At 33.9% G+C, this 26,886-nt stretch overlaps 1 protein-coding gene across 4 annotated transcripts in view; it reads right to left on the reverse strand.

Annotated features, from left to right (window-relative positions):
• LOC111045197 (proton-coupled folate transporter) overlaps positions 1 to 4,243 on the reverse strand; it is a 40,077-nt gene extending 35,834 nt beyond the window's left edge. Inside the window, exons 1-4 of one of the 4 annotated variants that reach the window (XM_039420361.1) lie at positions 4,012 to 4,233; positions 3,801 to 3,977; positions 3,463 to 3,472; positions 1,897 to 2,096 (exon numbers count right to left, since the gene is read on the reverse strand). In XM_039420361.1, coding sequence (XP_039276295.1) covers positions 1,897 to 2,096; positions 3,463 to 3,472; positions 3,801 to 3,881 — 291 coding nt within the window. In that variant the 5' untranslated portion in view covers positions 3,882 to 3,977; positions 4,012 to 4,233. Of the gene's footprint in view, positions 1 to 1,896; positions 2,097 to 3,462; positions 3,473 to 3,794 lie in introns of all 4 variants that reach the window. The other 3 variants (XM_039420362.1, XM_039420365.1, XM_039420364.1) reach the window with 3 other exon arrangements.
• Positions 4,244 to 26,886: the final 22,643 nt, after the last annotated feature.

Here is a 26,886-nt window from a genome sequence, read left to right on the forward strand (position 1 = left end):
TCCTGAATGAAATAACAAGAATAGTGTATGTTTCAGTAGCCTATAGTTTGCAGTGTGCTTTCCAGTTAATTGGCATAATTGATATGTATCAACTTTGGCTAGTAAAGAAGTGTTCGCGTTCGTTATCATGAAATTTACCTTGATTGAGTACTTGAACATGTTATTGGTGTATGGAGAATGTTGATGCAATTCAAAGAGGCAGAGAGAGTATACAGGAAACATTTTCCTGACCGAAACAACCATCTCATAACACATTTTTAAGATTGACATATGTTAATATGGCGAGGGTCTACGATCAGTTTCAAGGTACGAGAGACTCGTCTTAATTTCTGAAGCTTTTGAGAATCTTATTCTAAAATATTTCGAGCAGAATCCTTGATCCAGCATCCGGCGGACAGCTGGGATGTTGGATGTTTCAAGAATGATAGTTCAAAAAATATTGAAGAAGAATAACTTTCGACCATTCCATGATACCCAAGTTCAAGAGTTCAATGAACTTGATACTGTTTCTTGGATGCATTTTTGTCTTTAGATCTTAGCACAAGATTGTGTTTCAAACATTTTTACGACAGATCACAGATAAAAGTACGTTCACATGAACTGATGCTGTAAATTTCCACAATACACATACATGGACCTTTCATTTTCCCTGCAAGAATAAATGCTGAAGTTCTTATGGACTTTCTGGTCAATGAGATTCACGAATTGAATGAATTCTGCCTCTCAATTCGAGGCAGAATATGTGGCTCCAGTTGGATGGCTGCCTCCCTCATTATGCTAGAAACGTCCGTGGGTGGCTTGATAACGATTATGCTTGGCGATGGATTGGCCAAGATGGACCCTTAAGTTGTTGGCCACCACGCTCGCCTGATCTTACTCCAATAGACTTCTACTTTTGGGGGGTTGTGAAAAGTAAAGTTTACAGAGAACCTGTAGAGTTCAGGGAGGAACTGATTCTCAGAATTGGATTGACGTTTAAAGTAATGAAGACATGGCCCAACGAAGTGAGACTGGCAACTCTGGACGGTAGCAGAAAGTTGCATAAACATAAATATGAATGCTATTTTGGATTCCTGTAAGCAGTGAGCATGATATGTAACTTGATTACAATCTGAATGATTCCCATCAGTTTTTTAAATTCTGTCATTCAACTACTTTGAATTATTATTTTATGAACAAATTTTGTTGGATCTTGTAAAAGTGTATGAATTATATTTTATATAGGATTTAGACTATATGCTACAGAAAATCATGCAATAATCAGGTGATTTCACCCTTAAGATCACCACTTGTTGTGAATTTCCTCATTTTGAAGGTGTTCATTCCAAATATAAGCAGTTTTGAACACTTCATCATGGAATTTACCTTATCGAATTTATACTCATTCGAAAGCTTATGGAATGGAGAAGTTTTTGAAATATTGAAACCACTATAATTACCCGGAGAAGAATCGAGAAAAAACGGTTTGAAATTTGACTTTGAATTTGTAGAATAGCATTTTTTTAAGTTTATGCCCTAATAAAAAACTACAAAATATCTAACAACAAATAAAATTACATTAATCTTTTTTGAAATGTTATTCTCTTTCCAACAATACCCTTGAAATCGAAATTCGACCAGTAGTTTTCGAGTTAATGAGTATTTAATGACCAGAAGTGGACATATTCTGAAAATATCGAAAAATCTATATATCTCGAAAACTAAGGTCAATAGGAAAAAAGTTTACCGAACATTTTTTGTCAGAAATGTCGAGTAGAGTCTATGGTTAACGGCTGTTACAACCTTGATGGGACACCCTGTATATCGTATTTTTGTAAAGAAGAAGAAAATAAATCAATTTCAATTAAAATAGATGAAAGTTAAGCTCATAAAGCTCTCCTTCAGATAAAACCGTACCTGCACTTTTTTCTTGTAGCTTTCATTCTCCTTCAAGCTGATGTGATCACATATGTTGGCAGATATGTTCAAATTGATTCGACAGGCTTTATCAATGAACAATGATTCTTCTATAACAGAGGTCATCATGTAGGCCAAGAAGTAAAGAAACAAAACCAACTCAACGCTCCAATTATTCCATCTCGTAAGCTCTGTTCTCTAAAAAGTAGAAAAGAGCATGAACATTTTATATAGGCTAATCAAATTAAATCATTTTATTGTAGAAGGCTCTTGAGATCGTCAAGAGTAATATTTTATTCGCCAAAGGTAGAGCATAAAGTATAGATGGTACAGTGAGGTCCACGTTATAATGGCAGTGGAGAAAGATAGGAGAACAATGTTGCCAATCCTCATTGTCTTGTCAATGCCTTCCATAGACGGTAGCTGATACAGGTTTATCAATGTAATATTAATTGTTCATTCTCGTTGAAAATAATCTAGATTATATTTTTCAATAATTTTATAATAAAGTTTCCTAATTAATATGAAGTATTTTGTCAATCCTACATTGTTAAAAGCCAATCTGGCAACAGCGCAATGCGAGAGAGAGAGATATCGCTATCCGCTTTGTTGAATGATAGACAAGGATAGGAGTACCATTGCTAATCAAGCACTGCCATTATAACATAGACCTCACTAGAGGGTCAAGGAACTAGAAAGTAAATTCGTATGGGTTTTGATGGTGGGGAATCCAGTACGGGAAGGTTCACCTCTCCTGAATAACTTATATCATTTAAGCCATCAATGGATCTTAAGACTGTCATACTTCAGCCGGGACCGACAATTTGGCGTGCCCATCCATGTCCAAATATCCAAGGGACTGTACCCACTGAACGCTCAATGCGAAAAGTGAAGGCCAAGTCGCTAATATATGGCAGATATATTGCTAACAGCTATATTCTTTATGGCCTAAGACAGTGGCAAGGTAGAGATAATCGACAAAGCTATTCTTTTATCTTTCTCTACTGCCATTATAACGTAGACCTCAAAAAAAGTAATTTTCTAATAAGACCTCTGTCGGCACATTAGTTTAATAAATTAACTTTAATGTAGGATTATATTTATAATTAGTTATCGTCCTGTATAGAAATCCAAATAAACAAATCGCCTATGTCTTATAATGTCCTATGCGTCGCAACTACATGTTGGTCCAATGAGCAATGAAGGCCAATGTTGACCAGCGCCAGTATGTGGATGGGCCGTTTGCCTGCGATCGCCTTCACTCACCTTTATCTGCCTAAGTTGGCCATTAATGATTAATAGAGTTTCAATGTTAATGGCGAAAATCTAAGATTGGCTGGATTTTAATTAGCCTAATTGAAAAATAAGATTACTGTAATATTTAAAAAGTAAAATGAAAGGTTAGGTTCTTGCTTTTGAATGGCAGTAAATTAATATTATTGGAAATGTAGCCTATTGATAATTTTAGAGCAACTTTTTCAGCTATTTTTAGCAATATTTTTTATATTTGAAATTTGAAAAAGTGAATCCTAATCTTTAATGGTCCATCAAGTTTATTTAGGTCTGTTAGGCCTACCTGTGACTTCAACAAGGTTTGCAGCTCTCAAGGACGGATTTTTTTTTTTGCTGAGGGTAATGCCCACATGAGCATTGTGCGTGGGTAAGGCTTGTGCGTGGGTAATGAGGCGAATGATAATGAGATGAATGGACCTTAAGTTTTAGGTGGGTTCCGAACCACTGGGAAGAAATTTTACAACTCATGAATCATATTCAGAGGAGTTGGCTCAATCGGTCACCCTGTAAATAGATAACTTAGCACCCCTATTTAGTTAACATATTATAGACAACAAGTAATAATAAATACATTATCTTGAAGTAATGCTTTGAGTTCTCCTTACCTTTACATCTAAATTATTCAAATTATTTCTCTCCATGTGATCCATGGTATTTTCTTTGGTCAAGTTATGGCTTTCCACATGCTCCATTACATTAATAATATATATGTTGTTGAATAACGCCTTGGATAATTTATTTCCGAGTAAACAAGAAATAATTAATAATATTGAACATAAAAAAAATACTCTTCAATACTGTTCAAAGTGATAAAAAAAATACATGGAGTAAAAACTCACTTGTTAATACAACTTGATGAAAAATAAAACTTCACATGTTTATTTAGGCCGAATAACAACACAAATACCACCTAAAAATAACTACTATAAATTTATCATTGGTTTAGCCCTCATAAATAAGTGATAATCAAGTTGATTGCGTAACAAAAATAAAGCTTTTAAACCTGTATTACTGATAACGTACATTTTTCTAACCTCACTTTACTCAAATTGTAACAAACCACTCTCTGTCTCAGACAGCACCGTATCGCGCATGCGTTAGCAACGGGTTTTTCCCGTTCCATTCAGTCAGTTCTTTGAATGTAACGTTCTTTGTGATGATGGTTACCGAGCACTGTAACTGGAGCCAATCGTCATTCTATTTGATGAAAATATTATTATCCAATGATGATTTATCATTTACTTCAATATAATAATCGATATATTATTATTTTATTTAATAAAAGAAAGAGTACTTTTGAAAAATATAATTAATAAAATATAACAGTTGTTATTTAACTGATGTTAAAAAACACTATAACTAAGTCAGCATATTGTCATTTCAAAACAGAAACCGAACCCTCAACCTCCCCTTTTACATTTAAAACATCAATAAACATCACTATTTGAAAAACCTCTAATCCCTTCCAGCATATTGCAATTTCAAAGCAAAATCCCAACCTATCTTTCCACTTTTGAAAATATATCAAAAAGCATAGTTCTACCTGGACCCTAGCCCTTTCTAGCATATTGCAATTTTAAAGCAAAAACCTAACCTAACCTTATGGAACATTATTAAATATAATCCAAAAAACCTAACCACTAACCCCTAACCCCTTTACATTCAATAATTTAGATTTCAGAGCAAAATCCTAACCCCCTAACCTATCCTTTCACATTTGAAACATCAAAAAACATGACTCTAACTGCACCCTAGCCCCTTCTAGCATATTGCAATTTCAAAGCAAAAACCTAACCTATCCTAATTACACATTATTAAATATAACCTGAATAAAACCTAACCTCTAACCCATTCACATTTAATACTTTGGATTTGTTCGTCATCTTTAGAACAAAACATAAACATTTGGTTCATTTCATGAACATGTTCACAAAAATGTGGTTCATTTCATGAACATGTTCACAAACATGTGGTTCAGAGCAAAATCCTAACCCCCTAACCTATCCTTTTACCTTTGAAACATCAAAAAACATAACTCTACCTGGACCCTAGCCCCTTCTAGCATATTGCAATTTTTAAGCAAAAACCTAACCTATCCTGAAAAAACATTATTAAATATAACCTAAATAAAACCTAACCCCTAACTCTTTTACATTTGCAAATCGTACACTACCATTATAACGTGGACCTCACTATAGATACTCAAAGAATACTTTTGAATAACTATGTTATAACTGTGACTGTTGCTGGCCGTTACTCTGTTTCTGAGACAAAGAGAAGCTCCTAAATTGTATAATTTTACAAACCACTCTCGGTCTCAGCACAGAGAAGGGATCAGAGGGAACATTCTTACCGACTATTGTTTCGCCTAATGTGTAGTATCACTTATACCGGTAGAAAGCGCTTGTATACGCAAATGACGATTTCTGTTTGAGCTTGATTAGTACTGTTGCAGGGGGACGTAGTGGGGAGTCATTGGCATCCTACACTTCCCTCTCCAACAAACCAGTTCACACCACTCTCTCCCCCCAACAAAACAACTGCTGACAGGATTTATGGCTTGAGGCATAGACATTCATTTTTCTTATTCTAATCACTTGCTACTCTCAACTCTCCAGATCGCATGAACGCTGCGTCTCCAGTGACAAAGAGGATTAATTTTTATTTCTAATCAACAAGAACTAGAAAACAATAAGTGAATGAGTAGCCAGATAAACTGTTGTCCATTATAAAAATGTAATATAATCCAAACTTTATTACATTATGTACTTCAATTCAATAATTGAAAAAATTTAAATCAATCTAATTTAATCCATAATATTGCGATTTTGAACTTAAAAATTGAGAAAGAGCATGGAATAATTTTAATCATGACATGTTCTTGAGGTGCTGTGTAATGCAGCATTATATTTCTCTATTATTGTTCTAAAATGATTTTAATAAATTATGTCAAAACTGCTCATTAACAATAATATTGTTTCAGTTACTTTTTTTCATTGAATAGCCAAAGATTGTTAACCTTAATAATATTATTTCAGTTGCTGTTTGTTTTCATTGAATAGCCAATGGTTGTCAACCTTTTTCATGGACTGTACCCATAGTGGAAAGTTCTAATTTTGCAAATGAACTAAATGCTGTTAGGCTAGCCGTCTAGCGGGAGATTGGGGAAGAGGGAGTAATTTGAAAATTCAATGAATTTCTCTCATTATAAACTTATAAGAGTTATAATCTTCTTAGCATTCAGTAAAATAACATCCAGTTTCATTGTATATTATAAGGAGGAAATTGATTGATACTCTTTAAAAAGATTTACCTACCCCTGTTATTATGTATGTGTATTTTTGTCGTAAATGTATTTCCTTTGCTTGATATAATACAAAATTATAAGTAGAGCAATAAAGAGCAAAACTAAAATCGTAAATCGATTTTGAAATAATCTTCATGACCTTTTAGAAGAAACTTTGTGGCTGAATCTGCTAATCAATTCCGACCGTGTTGATAAACTTGAAACGCAAAAAATGCTGTTATTTTATCATTTTTATTCATAGTTCACTTGGACGCACGGTACGATTCAATCACTTGAAAATATCAAGAGATTGAAGATATTCTCCTCATATTCACGATCTCGGTAGTTCTAAGATGGAAAACAGTAGTTGAAGATAAATAATTAAGGTAACTGAGCTCCTATAGGATAAAATTTAGAACCAATCATGAGTTTCTATGATGTATGATCCTCGTTTAAGAGACTCTTGATTAACAGTGGAATTGCGAAAAAATGGTAAAACTTTAATCGTCACTTTTTCAATCGGTTGCAACTTTCTAATGGTATTGAAATCGAAAGTATTGTTGATTGGAGTGAGAAGAGGAGGAAATTCCTCACATCCTTGACTAGATTTTGATTTTATATCTGAATTATTTCATAAGATATGCAGCATTGAATAAATAAATTGTCATTATTTTGTGTATGGAATATGGGTTGAAGTACAGTGTACACTCAACAAAAAATTTCCCATTTCTCTTGGGAACTTGACTCATGATATATGATTTCCAACTACCTTGACAAGCCGAAAAGAAAGAGCGTACGGGAAGATCCGAACATTGTATCAAAAGTTATTAATGAAATTTCGATCCTTGAGGTGTCCTGAAAATCTTTGAGATAGAGCGTTCTACCTGTTCTCAGATTGTAGAGCACAAAATTACGCCTAGTAGGATGTTGAATTATACATTTTTGAATTGTGACAATCGGGATATTGTTGATTAAATACTATAAGATTTATCAAAATTGATTTTTCCATGAAATTCTACTCGTTTTGGAAAAACTGTAGGATAGAACTGATTGAAGTTAGAGAGGTCTGAATGATTTCATTTTATTCTGAATTTTATGTACAGTAAAAAAGGAGAGAGAGGATTTTTTTTGTCCAATGACTGGATTCGATTGTAATAGCTCAGAACTGGAGAATGAACCAGACATATTAGGTATTTGGGCCATTTTGTACAAGGAAATTTTGCATGTGAAAATTGGTTCTGGACTTCTCTTATGCATACAAACCCTAAAAAATCAGAACTACAAAGAATATAAAATATTGCCTCTTTTTCATGTCTAAATTGACTGGACTAATTTTAATGTTATAACGTGAGTCACATCTATCTTCTATAGAAGGTGGCGACAGGCGCGGATCGCCCCGATCCCCCCCCCCCCACCTATTTCACAAGTGGTGTTTGAAAAAACTACAGTTACTATAGTTCAGTCACTATAGACATCAAAAGGGGCTGTGCTTGCATTTTATATTGTAGATCTGAATTCTCAATTTGGATACATGAGAGAAGTCCAATTTTGTCATGCAAGATTTCCTTGTGCAAGATACAGAATGGCCCAAATATACCTAAAATATATGGTTCATTTTCCAGTACACAAAGAAATGGCCAATTTCTATATTCAGATAAATTATAGAAAAATACTTGATCTTGTATTTTAGAACAGAATCTCCTCTTTTAGTTGCTGAAAACGATTCATGGGAGAATATGATCCTAGTGTAAGATTAGATTGTTGAAAAAATCATGAAATCAAAGATACTTTCCCTAGTATTATTCGCTTTGTATTAGTATTACTCATGTTCATTCTTATAGAACATGATCTAATGAACTTATATCATGGTGCGAATTTTCAATGTTATGACAAGATTATGGAGTTGCTGGTGATGATTGAAGCTAAAAATAAGGTATTTTCCAAAATACAAGGAGCATTGTTATCAGGTGTACTTGAAAATCTATATGAGAAAGAGCGCTCTACCTTGTCTCAAATTGTAGAACACAAAACTACCCTTATACCACACACTCGAGTTTGTGCCACTGTACAAGCTCCTTATTACTGAAAGAAACCTAGTGGACATTCCCATAGATGATAATTTATAAAACAAAGCTCCTCTATTCACTGTATCGAATGCAGCCCGGTAGTCCACAAAGAAGGCATATAATTTACCACCTTTTTTGCTGTTTTCAATTCCGCCAATGAAATAAGATTAATGAATTATCTGCTGTCGAGTACCCTTTTCGGAAACCTGCCTGATTTTCCTTCAAAATTTTATTACTGTGTACCCAGGAATCCAGTCGTGGTACTCATGATAAATTCTTCTTCTTTTGGCTTTACAGCTCGATGTGAGCTTTTGCCTCTCGCACAAGAGCCCTCCACACATCACGGTCACATGCCTTTCGTCTCCATGCTCTTATCCCCATCTTTCGGAGATCATCCTCCACTTCATCAAATCAAATTCTTTATTTACACATTGTTGTACAAAAAGTTAACTGTATCAAATAGTAAATCGTCAAAAATAAAATCAAAACATAGAACAAAAAACATATATGCCATACAGTAGGCTACCACATCAATCATATATAGTATGAGTAATTTCTTATATATATTATTGTAAGGTTCCATTATCAAAGAACTCGTCAACACTATAAAATGCCCCTTCCACCAAAAAAGAAAAAACATCTTTTTTGAAATATCAAAATAGCCATAGGTGATTATTGGTCAGATCAGCGTTTTGTAAATGTTCAGTTTGGTTGCCCTATATAGAGACCTAGGTAGATGATTATGAGGTTTCTGTTTTCTTCGTGATCTATTCATTATTTGAGTTTATGAATTTTGTACTCAGAAATAAATATGGCTGTCTAGCAAGTAGTCAAATAGAAAAAAGCATGAAATATTTTTTTCTGTATACCCAGTTTCCAGTAAGTTACAATTAATCCAGAAGATATAAAAAATAATTTTATTTGACTTTAATTTTTATTAATGGACTAATCATATGAATAGATGGTATGGTGATTTAATAATAAATTATTTGATTTGAAGTTTCACTTTGAATTGAAAAAAAAGTATAACAATAATTGATGGAGCCTCAATTTAATCATTGATAAAATTTATTCTGGAAGGATCTCATTATCAGATTATTTGTCAGTGTGTAATAGAATCGACTCATTCATTTATTTATTTATGCATTCATAGAAATAAAATAATTCCAAACTTATTATGAATTACCTATATTGGAAAAGGAACAACAGCTTTTATGTTGATATCAGCAGCATGAGATAATACTGAGAGGGAAATTATGGAGTACTGTAGTATCACACAGAAAATATATTTTCCTTTCTCCTCTCTGAGAAGTTCTGTACTAGTGTGTGATTTACTGTATGGTGTGTGCATGTGTGCGTGTATGCGCTTCATAAAATTGAAAAGACAGCAGAGCAGAGCAAGCCGATCATCTACTATATATTGGATAATTGCCAATCGTGACTTGTTTTTATTTTGTTGAATGTGGATGTGGAATGACAATAGCGGAGCAAGGGGAGGAGGTGACAGAGTACTACAACTGTTGGTGGGGGATTTCTGAATTAGCGGGGAAGGCCTGTCGATGGTACTGATCTCTCGTAGCGAGTTGAAGAACTAACTGTTAGTCACCCACTTTACCCCCCTCCACACCCACTCGTCACTGCTGGTCACCCATTTAGCGAAACATTAGATGAGTTCTCTGTCTCTTCTCTGTGGTCTCAGACAGTACCGTATCGCACAAGCGTTAGTAACGGTTTTTTCCCGTTCCATTCAGTTAGATCTTTGAATGTAACGATCTTTGTGATGATGGTTACCAAGCACAGTAACTGAAGCCGTAATTCCATTTTGATGAGGATATTATTATCCAATGATGATTTATCATTAAATTCGATTTAATAATCAATATATTATCATTATTTCATTCAATAAAAGAAAGAGTACATTCAATAATATAATTAATAAAATATAACGTTTGTTATTTAACTAATGTTAAAAAACACTATAACTAAGTCAGCATATTGTCATTTCAAAGCAAAAACCTAACCCCCTAACCACCCCTTTTATATTAAAAACATTAATAAAGATAAATCTTTGCAAAAACCCGTAATCCCTTCCAGCATATTGCAATTTCAAAGCAAAATCCCAACCCCCTAACCTATGGAGCTTGTAGCAGTTAGACTGTCAGAAAATTCCATCATTGTGGTCTCCATTTATCGGTCTCCAGATGGCGATTTTGAGCAGTTCATAGGGCGTCTGGATGATCTGCTGAATGTTTTGACAGGGCAGCATGGTTCAAGAGTGATGATTGGGGGAGATTTTAACATTCATCTGGAGGTTCCATCTAGAGAGAGAAATGATTTCTCTAACCTGCTACGAGGACATGGACTTTTTGTTGCTAATCACCTTCCAACAAGAGAAACTGCATGCTTGGACACAGTAGCCACAGACTTGGAATCATGGGAGTATAGAGTTGAAGTCATTGACCCCATGGTATCCGATCACTGTGCAGTTGTTTTGACTATGAAACAAGATACTGGAGATGAGCCCCCACAAACCTGGCACTCAAATTACAGTTTCAGCAGCAGAAGTGTTAGAGATGAACTTATACCTTGTTTCTGCAGCAGTTTGAGCGAGATAAATTGGAATGAGGTTATCAGACTGGTCAAGCCTGAATATGCATTTGATATGCTTATTGCTGGGTACATGAACATTTTTGACTTGGTTTTTCCAAAGGTGATAATAAGGGTGCCAAGGTGTACAAGCAGGGTTCCATCACACTCAAAGGATAGATCTTGGTTCACTGAAGATCTTGCCAGACAGAAGAACTTGGTGATACTCCTACATCACTTGTACAAATCAGCAGTGTTCCCAGAGGAGAAAATGGAAAAGCATAGGCTCTATGTGGGACAAAACAAAATCTTCAGAGAAATGGTTAGGCAGGCAAAGAAAGTATACACTGCTAATATCATTGAATCAGCTCCAAATAGCTGTAAAGCAGCATGGGAGGTCATAAACAAACATCGCCCCAAAAAGCCCAAAGTTAAATCAAACCTCAGTCCAGACAATTTCAATGATTACTTTGTGAATGCTATTGAGGATGTTTTGGAGAATCTAGATGAAGCTGACATGGACCCTGTGGAGAATGTTACAAATACAGTTCATAAGATGGATGTATGGAGAAGTATCAATGCGGATAGAGTCAGAAACATTGTCAGTGGCTTGAAAAACTCCAAAACACAGGATATATTTGGCCTATCCACTTCTGTCTTGAAAGAGACCATTGAACATGTAGCAGAACCAATGGCTACAGCAGTTAACCACTGTTTGAGGTTGGGAGTATTCCCAGACACAATGAAGCTGGCAAGAACACTACCAATTCACAAGAAGGGAAATACAGAGATTCCATCCAATTTCAGGCCTATTTCAATAGTGCCAATAATGTCAAAAGTGATTGAAACCGAGATGAAGCTGCAACTTACCAACTTTTTTGTGAAGAACAACCTTCTGTCCCAGTCTGAGCATGGCTTCAGAAATGGTCGCTCAACAGCAAGCGCTCTACTGTCATTATCTAAAAAGATACAGGATGCTTTTGAGAGTGGTGATTCACTTGCGCTTACTTTATGCGACCTGAGCAAAGCTTTCGATTGTGTGCCACATGGCATACTGATTAGGAAGCTCAACAAGTATGGTGTTCAGGGTACAGTTCTAAGCACAATCAAGTGCTACTTGGAAAACAGAAGACAAGTGGTCTCACTGGAAGGAGCCTCATCAAGTATTAGAAATATGAAGCATGGTGTGCCACAAGGCTCTGTATTGGGCCCCCTGCTCTTCATACTCCTCATGAATGACTTCCCAGACAGCCAGGGGTCCATCCTCTTTGCGGATGACACCACACTGATAGCTAGAGGACAAACAACAGAGGAGACAGCAGAAAGGTCAGTGGAACAACTAAATGCAGCAAAGTCCTGGTTTACTGCAAACAGGATGAAGTTAAATGAGGAGAAAACTAACCTTCTGGTATGTTCCCTCAAGAGGACTGCAGTGGAGTCTGATCCTGTGAAGCTGCTGGGTTTTTGGGTTGACAACAAGTTGAGGTGGAGTCAACATGTGGCTGAGGTCTGCAAAAGACTTTCCAGGGTTATATTCCTTATAAGAAAACTGAGACACATTGTCTTCAGGGATTACCTGGTCTCAGCTTATCACTCCCTTTTTCACAGTCACATCTTGTATGGAATCCTCCTGTGGGGACACCTTATTGCCATGATGTGCTGCTCCTGCAGAAGAAAGCAATCAGGGCCATTACTTTTGCAGACTACAGGGAGCATTGCAGGCCACTCTTCAAGGAACTGAAGATACTCACCATCCACAGCCAATACATCCTGTCCTCCTTGATGTATGTCAGAGACAACCTGCAGCAGCTGTCAACAAGAAATCAGAAACACAGCTACAATACACGCCATGCAACTGACCTGGATGTTCCCCGATGTCGGTTGGCTGCTACTCAGAGAGGCTTCCCATCAGCTGCCTTGGGCTTCTACAATGGACTCCCAACTGAAGTAAAAAGTGCATCACGTGCAAGATTCAGCGCTCTCGTCAGGCAAAAGTTGATTGATAGAGCAATTTACTCATTGGCAGAATTAGCTAATGAGCCTTTATTTTAATGACACAGTCTGTCTGGTAAACCCAGTCAAGGACGACAACAACAAGTATCAAGTAAGTATCTTTTCACTTTTGACAAATCAAAAACCATAATTCTACTTGTTTTCTATCCCTTTCTAGCATATTGCAATTCTAAAGCAAAAACCTAACCTAGCCTTATGAAACATTATTAATATAACTTGAAATAACCTAACCCCTAACCCTTTCACATTTAATACTTTGGATTTCAAAGCAAAATCCTAACCCCCTAACCTAACCTTTCACCTTTGAAACAACAAAAAACATAACTCTACCTGGACCCTAGCCCCTTCTAGCATATTGCAATTTCAAAGCAGAAACCCATCCTATCCTCATGAAACATTATTAAATATAATCTAAATAAAACCTAACCCTTAACCCTATTTTGTCAATTAGTTGAATTTCTACATTATTGATTGTGGCAACCTTGCAATGGGTGAAAGAGATAGCGCCATCTGCTTTGTTGAATAATACACAAGGATAGCAACACCATTGCAAATCACATCACATGTGTGATGTGTTACCAAAACAATGGCCGGTAAGAATGTTCTCTCTGATTCCTCCTACTTTGTGGATCTTGTCAAATAATTGTCAGTTACACTATGAATTTTGACAGATTATGATAGTTTCAAGGTCAACCTAACCTTAGTCTTGCTTCACAAATTTAAACTGACTTTTCTAATTTTAAAATATATTATTTGAAGGTAAATTTGGGTTTAAATGCATTATTATTCCTCAAATAAATAACAAAAATTGAGTTAATATATTGTAAGAGAATATTTTTGAATAGTTTTCAAAATCATAGAATGAAAAGAAATGATAGGCCTTGAGCAAGCAGCTGTATTGCTATCACTAGATACAATGTCAACAAACTCTAGATTAGATAATAGCATTTATCCAGGCTACAGTTTTGAACAGCCAAATGAAAAGGAAAATATTATAGCTATTTATTTGATGATATAAAATAATAATATTTGAGGTTAGGTTCTTTGGTACTTACTAGTCGGCAACCTAAATAATTGGTCGAGCCATATAAATTGAAAATTAGCCAGACACCTGTGGCAAATTAAGTGGCATACAAAAAGCATTCGCTTAAACTACGATCTAAGGGTTAGTAACAAGCATGGTATGTCAATGTAAAAGAAAAAGTGTTTTAGAAAATACAAAAATATTTATTATTCATACGAGCATGAACAAATAATGTATAACATAAATAAAAATATTAAGGAAATGGGATGTACCTTTACTCAGTGCATGAATACATTTGTAATTTTTAGGATATGCCAATCAGAATACTGTAATTGACCGGCGGTGAAAGCGAGTTGATTCAAAATATACATTATTATATGAATGATAAGAATTTGTAAATTATGTGGTGCCCAGATTTGTGTAACAGATACAAACTAGATATTTAAAACAATAATATTCACTCTTATATATTATTATATATTATATGCTCACTCATATATTTTGATCAGTAATTTATTAGATTTTTACAAAGCTCATGTTCATAAGATAAATTGATTTATCTAATTTCCACCAGCGGCCAAACCCTAGCCCGAGATATAGATATATATATTCTGAGATTTATTTATATTTAATTTTACTATCCTTGCCCCATCACCATAGATAAGGAAAGTATTGCTTTCCGAAAAAAATTAAGGTACCCCAATTTGTAAATTTCTATACGTTTCGAGGTCCCCTGAGTCCAAAAAAGTGGTTTTTGGGTATTGGCCTGTATGTGTGTGTGTGTGTGTGTGTGTGTGTGTGTGTGTGTGTGTGGTGTGTGTGTGTGTGTGTAATCTAGGTAAAGTTTGATTTCAGATTCCCTATTATCAGGCTTCAGATACAATTTAAACAAAAAAATCCAAACGGGAAAGATTGAGCATGAATATCTCCACAATTAATGTTCAGTAACATTTTCACCTAAAATTTAAAATAAGCTCGAAATTTGAGAAAATGTTATTATTCCAATTGCAAACTGTTGGCAATTGTTGATTCTATTAAATTATTCACTATGAAGAGATAGCAAACCCTCATGTGCCTCCAGCGTTATATTCCTGTCACCAGCTGGCTTAGATCATTGAATAGTAGACTTGAGATGGGCGGAAACACTAGCATCAGGTGATAAATTTTCATCATGGCAAGGAAAGTTGTGTGAGTACGCCACACCAGATTTTTTTTATATTAATTTGGAAAGAAGATTTATAAAGTTTTATTCGACAAGCAACAGCAAGTCGATAACTGAGCTGTATAATTTGAAAGTATATATTATTTGCTGATTAAAGAAGCACATGGTAATAATTCGTGCTAAGAAACAAAGTCGTGAGCTATCTGTGATATTTCTTTATACATATTTATTCTTATATTATTTTCATATTTGTTGCTCTATATTTTTTATTTATTGCTCATTGAATTTTATCATGTAATTATATTATTTTTGTGTCTATTCAATGGTGTATCCTTCATTTATTACCCTATCTCCATGCATGACCAATTTTGATATATTCTATTTTATTGTTACTGTTGACATATTAGTGAAATTATCAACCAACTGTATTCTTCACCGAATAAGTTGGATCAATCAGCGATGTACAGCAGTGATTGTTAAGTCTTTGGAAATAATACGTTCCCGAGATTTATTTAAATTATCCAGGACCAGCACATCTGATTTGAAGAAGCTCAAAGGTCATAGTATTGAGTTGCAGCAGCAATATAAATTAAAAGAATTTATAAGGTATTCTGATAGAGTGTCACCTTTGATTCCGCTTGGTATTGTTTTTCATTGCTGATCACTTTGGTGAATGGTGGCAAGTGGCATTGGTGGCGATACCGCATTGTCTAGTACGATAATCAGAGCCCTTATATCTGTCTACCTCTACTGTATCCATATTTGTAGAGTCTAACAAATCAGTCACAAAAACTGTGAACTGTTAAAGCGGCCGACGTTTGCAGCCAGCAAAAGCAGAGAATTGTTTGAGCTCCTAGGAGAGCTGGTAAGAAATTGGTACTATTGTTCTTTCAGGAGTCACGAAAAATACTATATATATTCAAAAAGCTTTGCTCTACCGACTGCGGTCAAGCAGGGCACACGTTATAGAAAAATAATGTTACAATATTCAATAATAACTTGAATACAGCTATCTCCCCTAGTGACCACAGACTGCATTTTAGGTGTTTTAAAATGAGTTATCATATTCAATGTTCAAATTCAAATTCTTTTATAAAATTTGGGCTTCCCAGCTTCAATTTTTTGTCCTCTTTCAAGTAAAAAAATTGAGTCGAGATCTCCAAAAATATCTGAGATACAGATTTTCCTCATGCGGTAAAATTTTGCCCCTGTGAGAATTTACTCAATGAATTTTTCATAGACTATTAGAGTGTCAATATGATTAATTATTTATTTTCGCTTGGGAATAAATAACCCAAGGCAGCAACACATATTATTAATGTCATGTAGCATGTGGAAAGCAATAACTGAACCAAAGAAAATACCATGGAGAGAAATAATTTGAATAATTCAGATGTAAAGGTAATTAGACTTTTAAGTACTTTATAAATTATTAACTTATTACTCTAATATTGTTAAGCTGTATTATTTTTTCTCATAATTTGTAAATATTGTGAATTGGATTGAATAAAATTTGAATTTGAATAATTCAAAGAATTACTTTAAGAAAATGTATTTACCGTATTATTATTTGTTGTATATAATATGTTATCTAAATAGGGGTGCTATGTTATCTATTTACAGGGTGACCGATTGAGCCAACTCCTCTGAATATGATTCATGAGTTGTAGAACTACTTCCCGGTGGTTCGGAACCTACCAAAGGCCATGTACACATGACGGCGATAGACGCCGCGTTTAACGCTCGGTTGTCAAACGCGCGTTTGACATACGATCACATTTAACTAAAAAAGCGCGCGTTTGACTGAGTGTGTGTGTACGATCCAATGCCCAGTATAGAAACTCGAAGCGCGCTGCAAACACGGCGCTTGATGTGCAAACTACAAGCGCCGCGTTTTGCCAACGTTGATTCAGAACGCACGTTTGCATGTGTACGATACCATTGTTTCTCTGTATGTGTCAAACGCGCGTTTGACAAACGTGCGTTAAACGCTGCGTTTAACGTCTTCATGTGTAGGCCTACAGGCCCTAAAACTAAAGGTCCATTCATCTTATTATCATCCGCCTCATCCGAAGGCATTACCTTCAGCAAAAAAAATCTGTCCTTGAGAGCTGAAAACCTGGTTGAAGCCACTGAGAGGTGACAGACCTATATAAACTTGATGGACCATTGAAGAATAACATTCATTTTTCCAAACTTCAAATTTGCTAAAAATAGCTGATCAAAGATTTTTCTAAAATGATCAATACATTTAGAGTAATATCAACTTATTGCCATTCAAAAGCAAGAACCTAATCTCTCCTTTTACCTTTTAAACCCAACCCTAATATTCAAACAGCCTCTCAAATCTTATATTTCAATTGGGCTAATTAAAATTTAGTCAATCTTAGATTTCCCCCATTAAAATATAAACTCTAATCTTTAATACTGTATGCCCAAATAAGTCAAATAAAGGCCAGTGAAGGCCAGCGCTGGCAAACGGCCCATCCACACACTGGCGCTGGTCAACATTGGCCTTCATTGGACCAACATGTAGATGCGGCGCATAGAACATGCAAATATAGGTCATGGGCCACAGTATGCTTACTCACTCACTATTCGATTATTTCCTATTTTTATACAGGACGTTAACTAACGATAATTATAATATACATTAAAGTTAATTTGTTAAACTATTGTGCCGACAGATGTCTAATTAAAAATTTAATATTTTTGAGGTCCACGTTATAATGGCAGTGAAGAAAAGTAGGAAAACAGCGATGCCGATTTTCTGCCTTGCCACTGCCTTTTATAGAATACAATACAAATAAATTTTATTTCCATTAATATACAAATAAACAATCTAATCAATAAAATGTACATAATATTCAAAAATACAATATATGAAATTTACTACAAATATAAATAAATTGCATTTTTTTCGGAAATTAACCCACTCAACTATGGGAAACCCATGTTCTAGAGCAGGTGTAGTAGTAATACAATTAAATTTAGAGTGGGGGAGCAAATACATTGGGTAAGTATACACATATTGTTCGAATTTATGTTTTCTATATTTATATGTCTTCCAGTTGTTGTGATCCAGTTTTTAACGGCGCATTTAAATTTTCTTGAGTTTTCTATTATCTTGATGTGTACAGGAAGTAAGTTGTGGAGTTTTGGTGCTAGGTGGTTGAAGTGTCGTTGGTATGTTGCCTTCCTAGCCACGTTCGTGATAAGTAGGCTTCTATTTCTTGTGTTATGACAGTGGTTTCTGTTCTGAAAGCTTTCTGGGTTCTTATGCAGTCTGCAAATAATTTCTAGGGGGTACAGTTGTCTTGCGTTCATCACACCAAACTCATTGTAGAGCTGGTCTGATGGATAACGAGGTGGCTTCTGCTTGATTATTTTAATTATTAGTTTTTGCACTTTCATAAGGGGGTCAAGGTGAACGTAGTCTGTTCCTCCCCATCCTACAATTCCATAGGTAAGCTAAGACTGAACTAAGGAATAGTAGACCATCTTCAAGCACTTCTCGTCTATAATTGTTCTCAGCATTTTGAACTTGAATATTATTTTTCTTAACTTCTTGCAGAGGCAATCTATATGATGATCCCAGCATAAAAAAGAATCTAGTATAATGCCGAGGTATTTTATTGTTGGTTTTCTGTGGATAGTGAATGCCGTGGTGTTGGAAAAGTTGACTGTTAAAAGGTTTTCTGTGGGCTGTCCATGTTGTGTAGCTGGAATATAGCGGATATCGATTTATCTGACAAAATATTAACGACTTGGCCTTCATTTTTTACATTGAGCGTTCAGTGGGTTCTAGTACAGCTCCTTGACATGGATGGGCATGTTATTTGTCAGTCCCGGCTGAAGTATGACAGTCTTGAAATCCATTGACGGCTTAAATGATATAAGTTATACAGGCGAGGTGGAACCTTCCCGTACTGGATTCCCCACCATCAAAATCCATACGAATTTACTTTTTAGTTCCTTGACCCTACAGTGAGGTCCATGTTATAATGGCAGTGCTTGATTAGCAATGGTACTCCTATCCTTGTCTATCATTCAACAAAGCGGATAGCGCTATCTCTCTCTCGCTTTGCGCTGTTGCCAGATCGACTTTTAACAATGTAGAATTGATAATTTATTAACAAAATACTTCATCTTATCTATGAAAATTCATTAAAAAATTATTGAAAAATATAATGTCTTGCTTAGTAAAGTATAATTGGTTATTTTCAACGAGATGAACAATTAATATTACATTGATAAACCTGTATCAGCTACCGTCAAGAAGGCATTGACAAGACAGTGAGGATCCGCAACATTGTTCTCCTATCTTTCTCCACTGCCATTATAACGTGGACCTCACTGTACCATCTATACTTTATGCTCTACCTTTGGCGAATAAAATATTACTCTTGACAATCTCAAGAGCCTTCTCCAATGAAATGATTTAATTTTATTAGCCTATATAAAATGTTCATGCTCTTTTCTACTTTTTCAGAGAACAGAGCTAACGAGATGAAATAATTGGAGCGTTCAGTTGGTTTTGATTCTTTACTTCTTAGCCTACATGATGACTTCTATTGTAGAAGAATCATTGTTCATTGATAAAGTCTGTCGAATCAATTTGAACATATCTGCCAACATATGTGATCACATCAGCTCGAAGGAAAATGAAAGCTTCAAGAAAAAAATGCAGGTAAGCTTTTATCTGAAGGAGAGCTTTATGAGTTCAACCTTTATCTAATTCAATCCTAAATTAGATTAGATAAAAGCTAAGCTCATAAAGCTCTCCCTCAGATAAATTTAATCCTCAATTAGATTAGATTCCTTCACTGATATTGATTGCTGTACTTATAATACATTACTTAATAATTACTTACGTATAATACAGTGAGTATAGTCCAAGAGATATTACTTTTTATTACGGCTCTTTCTCGAAGACAGAGAGGTTGGATGCTCTTTCCTTCACTAATCACTGTCATTACCTAACATCATTTCTCCCTACTTTTGTGTCATCATCCAGCATGCTACAACAAACTGGGCTGGAAACCAGCCCAATTTGTCGTCGGCCCACTTTGTCGCCAGCCCAGTTTAAGCGGTCCCCATGCTACTACTCCACTCACCTCTCTGTCCATGCTATACAAAGTGTGCCAGAAAATCACTGAATTTTATTCTTTATTCATTCATACAATAATTACATTATCGAAATGATTGGGAAAGGAAAAATGGGTAACCTTGTGCTATTCCTCTCATAAATTTAGATAACATAACACATAGTCCGAAATAGTTTAAATCGTGTTAGTTGTTTACTTCACAAAATTTTCGGTCCTCAAGTATTTTCACAAAGTAGATTTTCAAATTTAGATGCTTGAAAACTAAACATAGAAGAAGTATTTCACATTATCATAACTTAAAATCAAATCAAATTTTATTACCTCAAAATAATACAAAAAACAATAGGCTACATTATAAATGAGAAAATTAATATAAATGGGACAATTAGCCTAATATAAATGGGACAATTTGGTTTATAAACCTAGCAGGTAACTCGTGCTCCTCAAGGGTCTAATTGAAAACTTGACAAACTGAAAACTTTACCCAATGGAAACTTGAAGAGTTTAAAATAGGTCTATAACAATCCTTGGTAAATTGAGAATCTATATGCAAAATTCCAAATTAATCAGTTGAGTAGTTGAGACTTGATGATGCATCATTCGTGAATTTCCTATCCCGTACGTGTATAAGCCAGTTCTTTCTTTTATTATATATAGCAAATTAAGATTTGCTCTATAACTTGCTTCCTTTTTTTATAGATTATAAAAATATTAACTTATATGTTTCAAATTAAATTGTTTAAATTTTGAACCAATAAATTGTGTATTCCTATATTTTTTCTTTCTTATTTAGAAAAACTGCTCTACCATCTTCAGCTATGTACCTCCCTTGTAACTTTTCTTCCCATCTGGGAAGTGATGCAGCCCTGAAATTTTTTTAAAATATAAACATCGGTTCAAAAAGGTGATACTAATAAATTGTAATTGAATAACTTTTTGACAGAAATTGTGGATGCATACTAGACGATTCCTCATAGAAGATGTATTTTCTTGGTGAATAAAATATATTCGGGATGGAGTCCATTATTATAAACTGGTATCAACGAAGGGAAATTGCAACTATATATTATTATATAAATCCTTGGAAAATGAAACATGGCAACTATGTTCTCCTAAAAGAGAACCACTGACTTTAAGAAGTGGATCTCATTATAGCTATTGTCAGTAGCTATTTACCCTGTTGTCAGTTGTAACGTCCTTTTGGAGTTACATGTGCCCAGCTGGCAGTTTGTAGAGCATGTGATATTTGAATATTTTTGATATTTTGGCACCTGCTGAAATAAAAATAGCATATGATCCTTACCAGCTCTTCGATGAGCTTATACCAAATTCTGCGATCATTTGCTGCAAACTGCTGCTGCTTTATTAATCGGCAATCTTTACCGCTGCATTGATTGGCTCCGCAATTATAGATGCAGAAGAGGCTGTAATACTGCTTCGACTTAATACTAAGACCTTGTATTTCAGTTAATTTGATTTCAATGAATAGGTTGAACCATTTAAATAAATCTTGAGAACGTATTATTTCTGAAGATTTAGTGATCAATACTGTATATCGCTGATTTATCCAACTTATTTGATGAAGAATACAGTTGGTTGATAATTCTATTAATGTGTCAATAATAATAAATAGAAATACTAGTACAAGATTTGTCATGCATGAAGACAGGATTAAAAATGAAAAGAGCACCATTCAATCAATAAATAAATAATTACAATGAAATCAATGAGCAAAAAATAATATATGAAACAATAAAAGCAAATACAATATGAGAAAAAACACAAGAAAAAAACCCAGTTGGCTCAATTAAAACTCGGCTTGCTCTGCTTAATAGCATTGATCAACTAATAACTTTCATGATTTTTATATCAGCATACATTTTACAGATTTCTATAGCTCAATTATTTGACTCGCTCCTGCTTATTGAATTAGAATTTTATAATTCAATATTCCAATAATATTTGATATTTCAAATATAAAATCTCAGGGTATAAGTTGGGTCATCAGTGGAAGTTGGTTAAATAATTTATCTTGTGAACTTGAGCTTCTATAATTCTTATTATGCTAATAATACTGATATTTAAATACATTAATTGAGCATATCTATTCATTTCAAATAGTAATATATGATTTAACATTTAGTTCTCATATATATATATATATATATATATATATATATTATATATATATATATATATATTATATATATATATATATTCTAAATATGACTTTTCCCTTATTAATACTACTTGCAATTATCTTTGAATCAAGCTTGATTTTTAAGTAAAACCTTCGATGAGCTAGCTTTATGAAATCTCTATCAATTCGTAGCACTGGGGATCCTATCAATAGATTATATTTCAATAACTCATGTGCGAAGATTTTTCACAAATTTTAAAGATGTAGCATGGTTTTGCCTCATGTATTCTGTGCTTTTCTGGTAGGCTGCTGTCGTCCTCTCCAATGGGGATATTTTAAATTATTAACTCATGTCATAGAGTGACTTCACTGAGTTAAGTTTATTACTTATTAAAAGTTTTGATACTTGAACTTTGGCAAAAATTAATTTTCATAAGGGAATCAGTCTATTGCTCTCGTATTGGTGGGTGTCTTGGTCGGTCTCTGGCAAGCAAGTGGGCAGTTGGTCTTCCCCTATTCTCTTTCAATGGTACTTCCGACTCTAAATTTGCACAAAATTTGAATAGCTTTTCCTATTGGAGGATTTCAAATAATCTGCGATGATGCAATTTAATACTACAAATAGTCCATAGTACGAGACTAAAACTAAATATTTCTATCCTTAACTTCTATTTTATTTCAATTATATTGTTTCATACAATTATCTACAACAATTACAAATTTTTATAATTTTAATAAAGACCACGTGGAGATTTTGAATAAAATATTTTTTAGCCTGAGCAAATACTGTGCTCTGATTGGTGAACAGTCAGATTAGGCTCGAGTTTACTGAATGTATCAATGCATGTAGAAAAATTAGATTTCACTTCCTTTTTATTTTTTATTATGTTTTTGTGTTCTTATTTGCTCACATATATTAATAAACATTTATATTTGCTCTTCAAACATTCATATCTTTCATTTTGCGTGCTATAAATATATAAAACCCTCTTGTCCTCGTCTTAAGGAATACTACCTAGATGTAATTATTTTGCTAGCAAGTGTCTCATTAAATTGTAGATGTTCAGCTTGATCGTTATTGATCTTGCCGACAAGCGTGGTTTATATAGAACATAACCTCAAATTCACACAATATATTATTATTATTCTATTAAATAATTCAGAAATTGATTTTTATTCCGAATTGTTAGCCATAGTCTTAGCCTTTTTAGTCGTTATTGTCATATCTATATCTTCAACTGATAACACCATTGATGACAGATATTTTTGTTTTCCTGTCTGAGACCTAGTAATTCATTTCAATTAATGAAGTTTTTATTGGTATCAAAATGTACTGTCAGACAGTATTTGTAATAGCAGAAGTCCTTGAGATATAAATTGAATAATTTGGAATTTCGTCCATCTTTTGTAAGAAAGACATTCAAGTGATAATCCAAATGACAAAGCATTGGACTGATACAGCAAAAATATATTTAATATGCATGAACAAACAGGCTTCAATACAGAGTGAATGACGCAGATATTGAATATTAATTACTTGCATAGTTATTAGTATCTATATACGTAAACCAATCCAATAGATCCAAATAGATCAAGCATTTGTCTTTGAATACGAGATATTCAGTATTGAATATTTGATTACATGAAGTTTCAGAATATCTTGTCACACAGTTAGTCTGCTCTCAATGATAAACTTTACTTGTTGAGTGTTTTTGTTGCAAAAAGTTGTTAATATTGAAAGTGTTTCGCAATGAAAAGTGGAACATTCAAGTTTGTTCTATCAGTTTTTCTATCAGTTTTCATCACTTTTGTAAGGTGAGTGTAAAATACATTCTATAAACATATCCATTATGAACAAATTTGAATAAGACTTCTCAATATTATTAACACATATAGACCAACTTGTCTCACTTATATTGATTTCCTCATAAATATTTTATTGTGTTCTTGTATTATTTTGAGGTAAACAAAATTGATTTGATTTGGAGTTGAGTGATTTCCTGAGTACACATTTCTCAAATTCCAAATTCTTTTTTAATAAAAAAATCTGGTGTGGTACACTCACACAACTTCCCTTGCCCATTGAAATGAAAGCCTCATTCTTGAACGAGAATAATTAAGGGGAATAACATAATGACAATTGGCAGCAACATAATATTTGAAACTGGGATCAGACTACTGTAATATAATAATATTATTGTTATCAGAGTAATTTTTCCTTTGTGTAAATTGTGAAGTTCGATGATTTTTTTAAAAGTCATCAAAACAGCTGCTCTACAGATGAAATATATCAACCCTGTCTTCTCTTTATAAATTATGCTCTACCTACTGTAATATTACATTTTTTCTCGATTGAAATCGAATCTTCAATTCGAGATCTATAAAACTTGATAGTAAATATCAGAGTAATCGATATGCGGATAACTTTTAACTGAGAATTTATCATAAATGATTGTGTTGCACATTCCATGGTATCACTGAAACAGAGTTCTATTTCAGAATTAACAGATCATTATAAACAGCATAGAGGATAAATAAATTTAAAATAACAGTTTCGAAACAAAGTTTTATTGAGAACAAATGTAAAATGTAAATTCTAAACTTGTAATTTATATTTTTTTGGAAATTAATATCGATGACGTGTTCATAACGTCACTGTTCTTGGCTTCATCTAAAATGCTGTCTTTGTTCTCTTCTCTATAAAAATGGTGGCTGGCTGTTGAAAATGTTTTGTGCTCTCTGAATATTTTTCTGTTTAATTGATATTTATAATTTTTTGATTTGAGATTTGAACAGTTTTGTGGTGTTCTAATTTTGTATAATCTTATTTGAGAGTTTATAAGCCTATAGCCATTGTTTTTCAACTATATAAATGGATAAGTATTTTAGCTTATAATGATGCTATATGTTCAAGTGACCTGTAGATTTGTGTTGTATATTGCCAAAATTCTTATGAAAATTATAAGTTGGTTTGCTCTGATAACTGGATTTCTTATTCATAAGCAATAGATCCATTCATAATTTATCAAGAATTTACCATTTTGGAGCCGATAACTTTCTTTAGGTTAATAGGTGAAAAATGCTATCCAACCTATTTAGGGGAAAATGGTAGCATGGCAAATGGTACGCCCTGGTGTGGGACTCAAACTACAAAATATATCCCTGGTTATAAAAAATTATTGGTAGGATAGATATCTTGATGAATTATGAATGGGGAATGCTGCTGAGTGGGAAATCAGTTCGAGAAAGTTCAGGTTCTAATGAGTAAATATTTTTTACGCAGTAGCAAGATGGAGAACAATAAAAATAATGAAGTTTTATCCAGTGAAAACATTCAAAACTTAGATGAAGAATCTCAAGATTTAAACCTAACCTTAAACAATGACTCAAACGATAGTGTAGCTGCTGTAAGTGAAAACGTTTCAAATGTAACAATTCATGAGGAAGTAGTAGAAATATCAAATGAAACAAGTATGGTAGGAGCTAAAAATGATCTAAATCTTATAGCGTTCCTAACACAAAGGTTTGATGAGCAAAATGCTAGGTTTGATGAGCAAAATGCTAAGATTGATGAGCAAAATGCTAAGATTGATAATTTGAAACAAGATCAAAGTGCTAGGTTTGATGATATGAAGCAAGAATTTGCTAGCATAAGACTAGAGCAGGTTAATACAAAGCAGAAAATAAAAGAGATAAATGATACATTAAGTAAAAATCACAAAGAAATAGGTCATCTACAGCAGAAAACTAATGATCTTGAAATATCAATGTTAGATGTAGAAAAATCAATGCAAAACAAAATCATTCAAGTTTCTGATAGGGTCGATGAGGTTAATGAAAGAGTAAATAAAAATAAGATCATAGTTGAGCAACGAAATATGACACAAGATGCTATCAATGTAGAAAATAATGAAAGTATTAAGCATGTTGAAAAAGAGGTTGTAGAATTAAACGAAAAGTAGACAGGGAAATCAAGGTATTATCCTCCTTGAAAATAGATTGTCAAGAAAATACAGCTGCTATAACTGAGGTTAGGAAAAACATAAATAAAATTAACATGTCAACAAAACCGATGTGTAATCATACTGGTAACAATAGTAATTTCGATAGGTTTGAATTCCAAATGCAAATTGACAAAAAGAATCCAATGCATTTCTTAGTAAACTTGACCGAGTATCTTGAGAGAAATGAAATCACAAACTGGATCAAAATTAAAGGTATTTTGGAAAACAATTTTAATTCAAATTTTGCTCATCGTGATTGGTGGATTTTAATCCGTTTTGATGTAAATAACTTTGAAGAATTAAGAGAA

The sequence above is a fragment of the Nilaparvata lugens genome, chromosome 2, assembly GCF_014356525.2.
Source record: "Nilaparvata lugens isolate BPH chromosome 2, ASM1435652v1, whole genome shotgun sequence".
Classification (NCBI taxonomy): domain Eukaryota; kingdom Metazoa; phylum Arthropoda; class Insecta; order Hemiptera; family Delphacidae; genus Nilaparvata; species Nilaparvata lugens.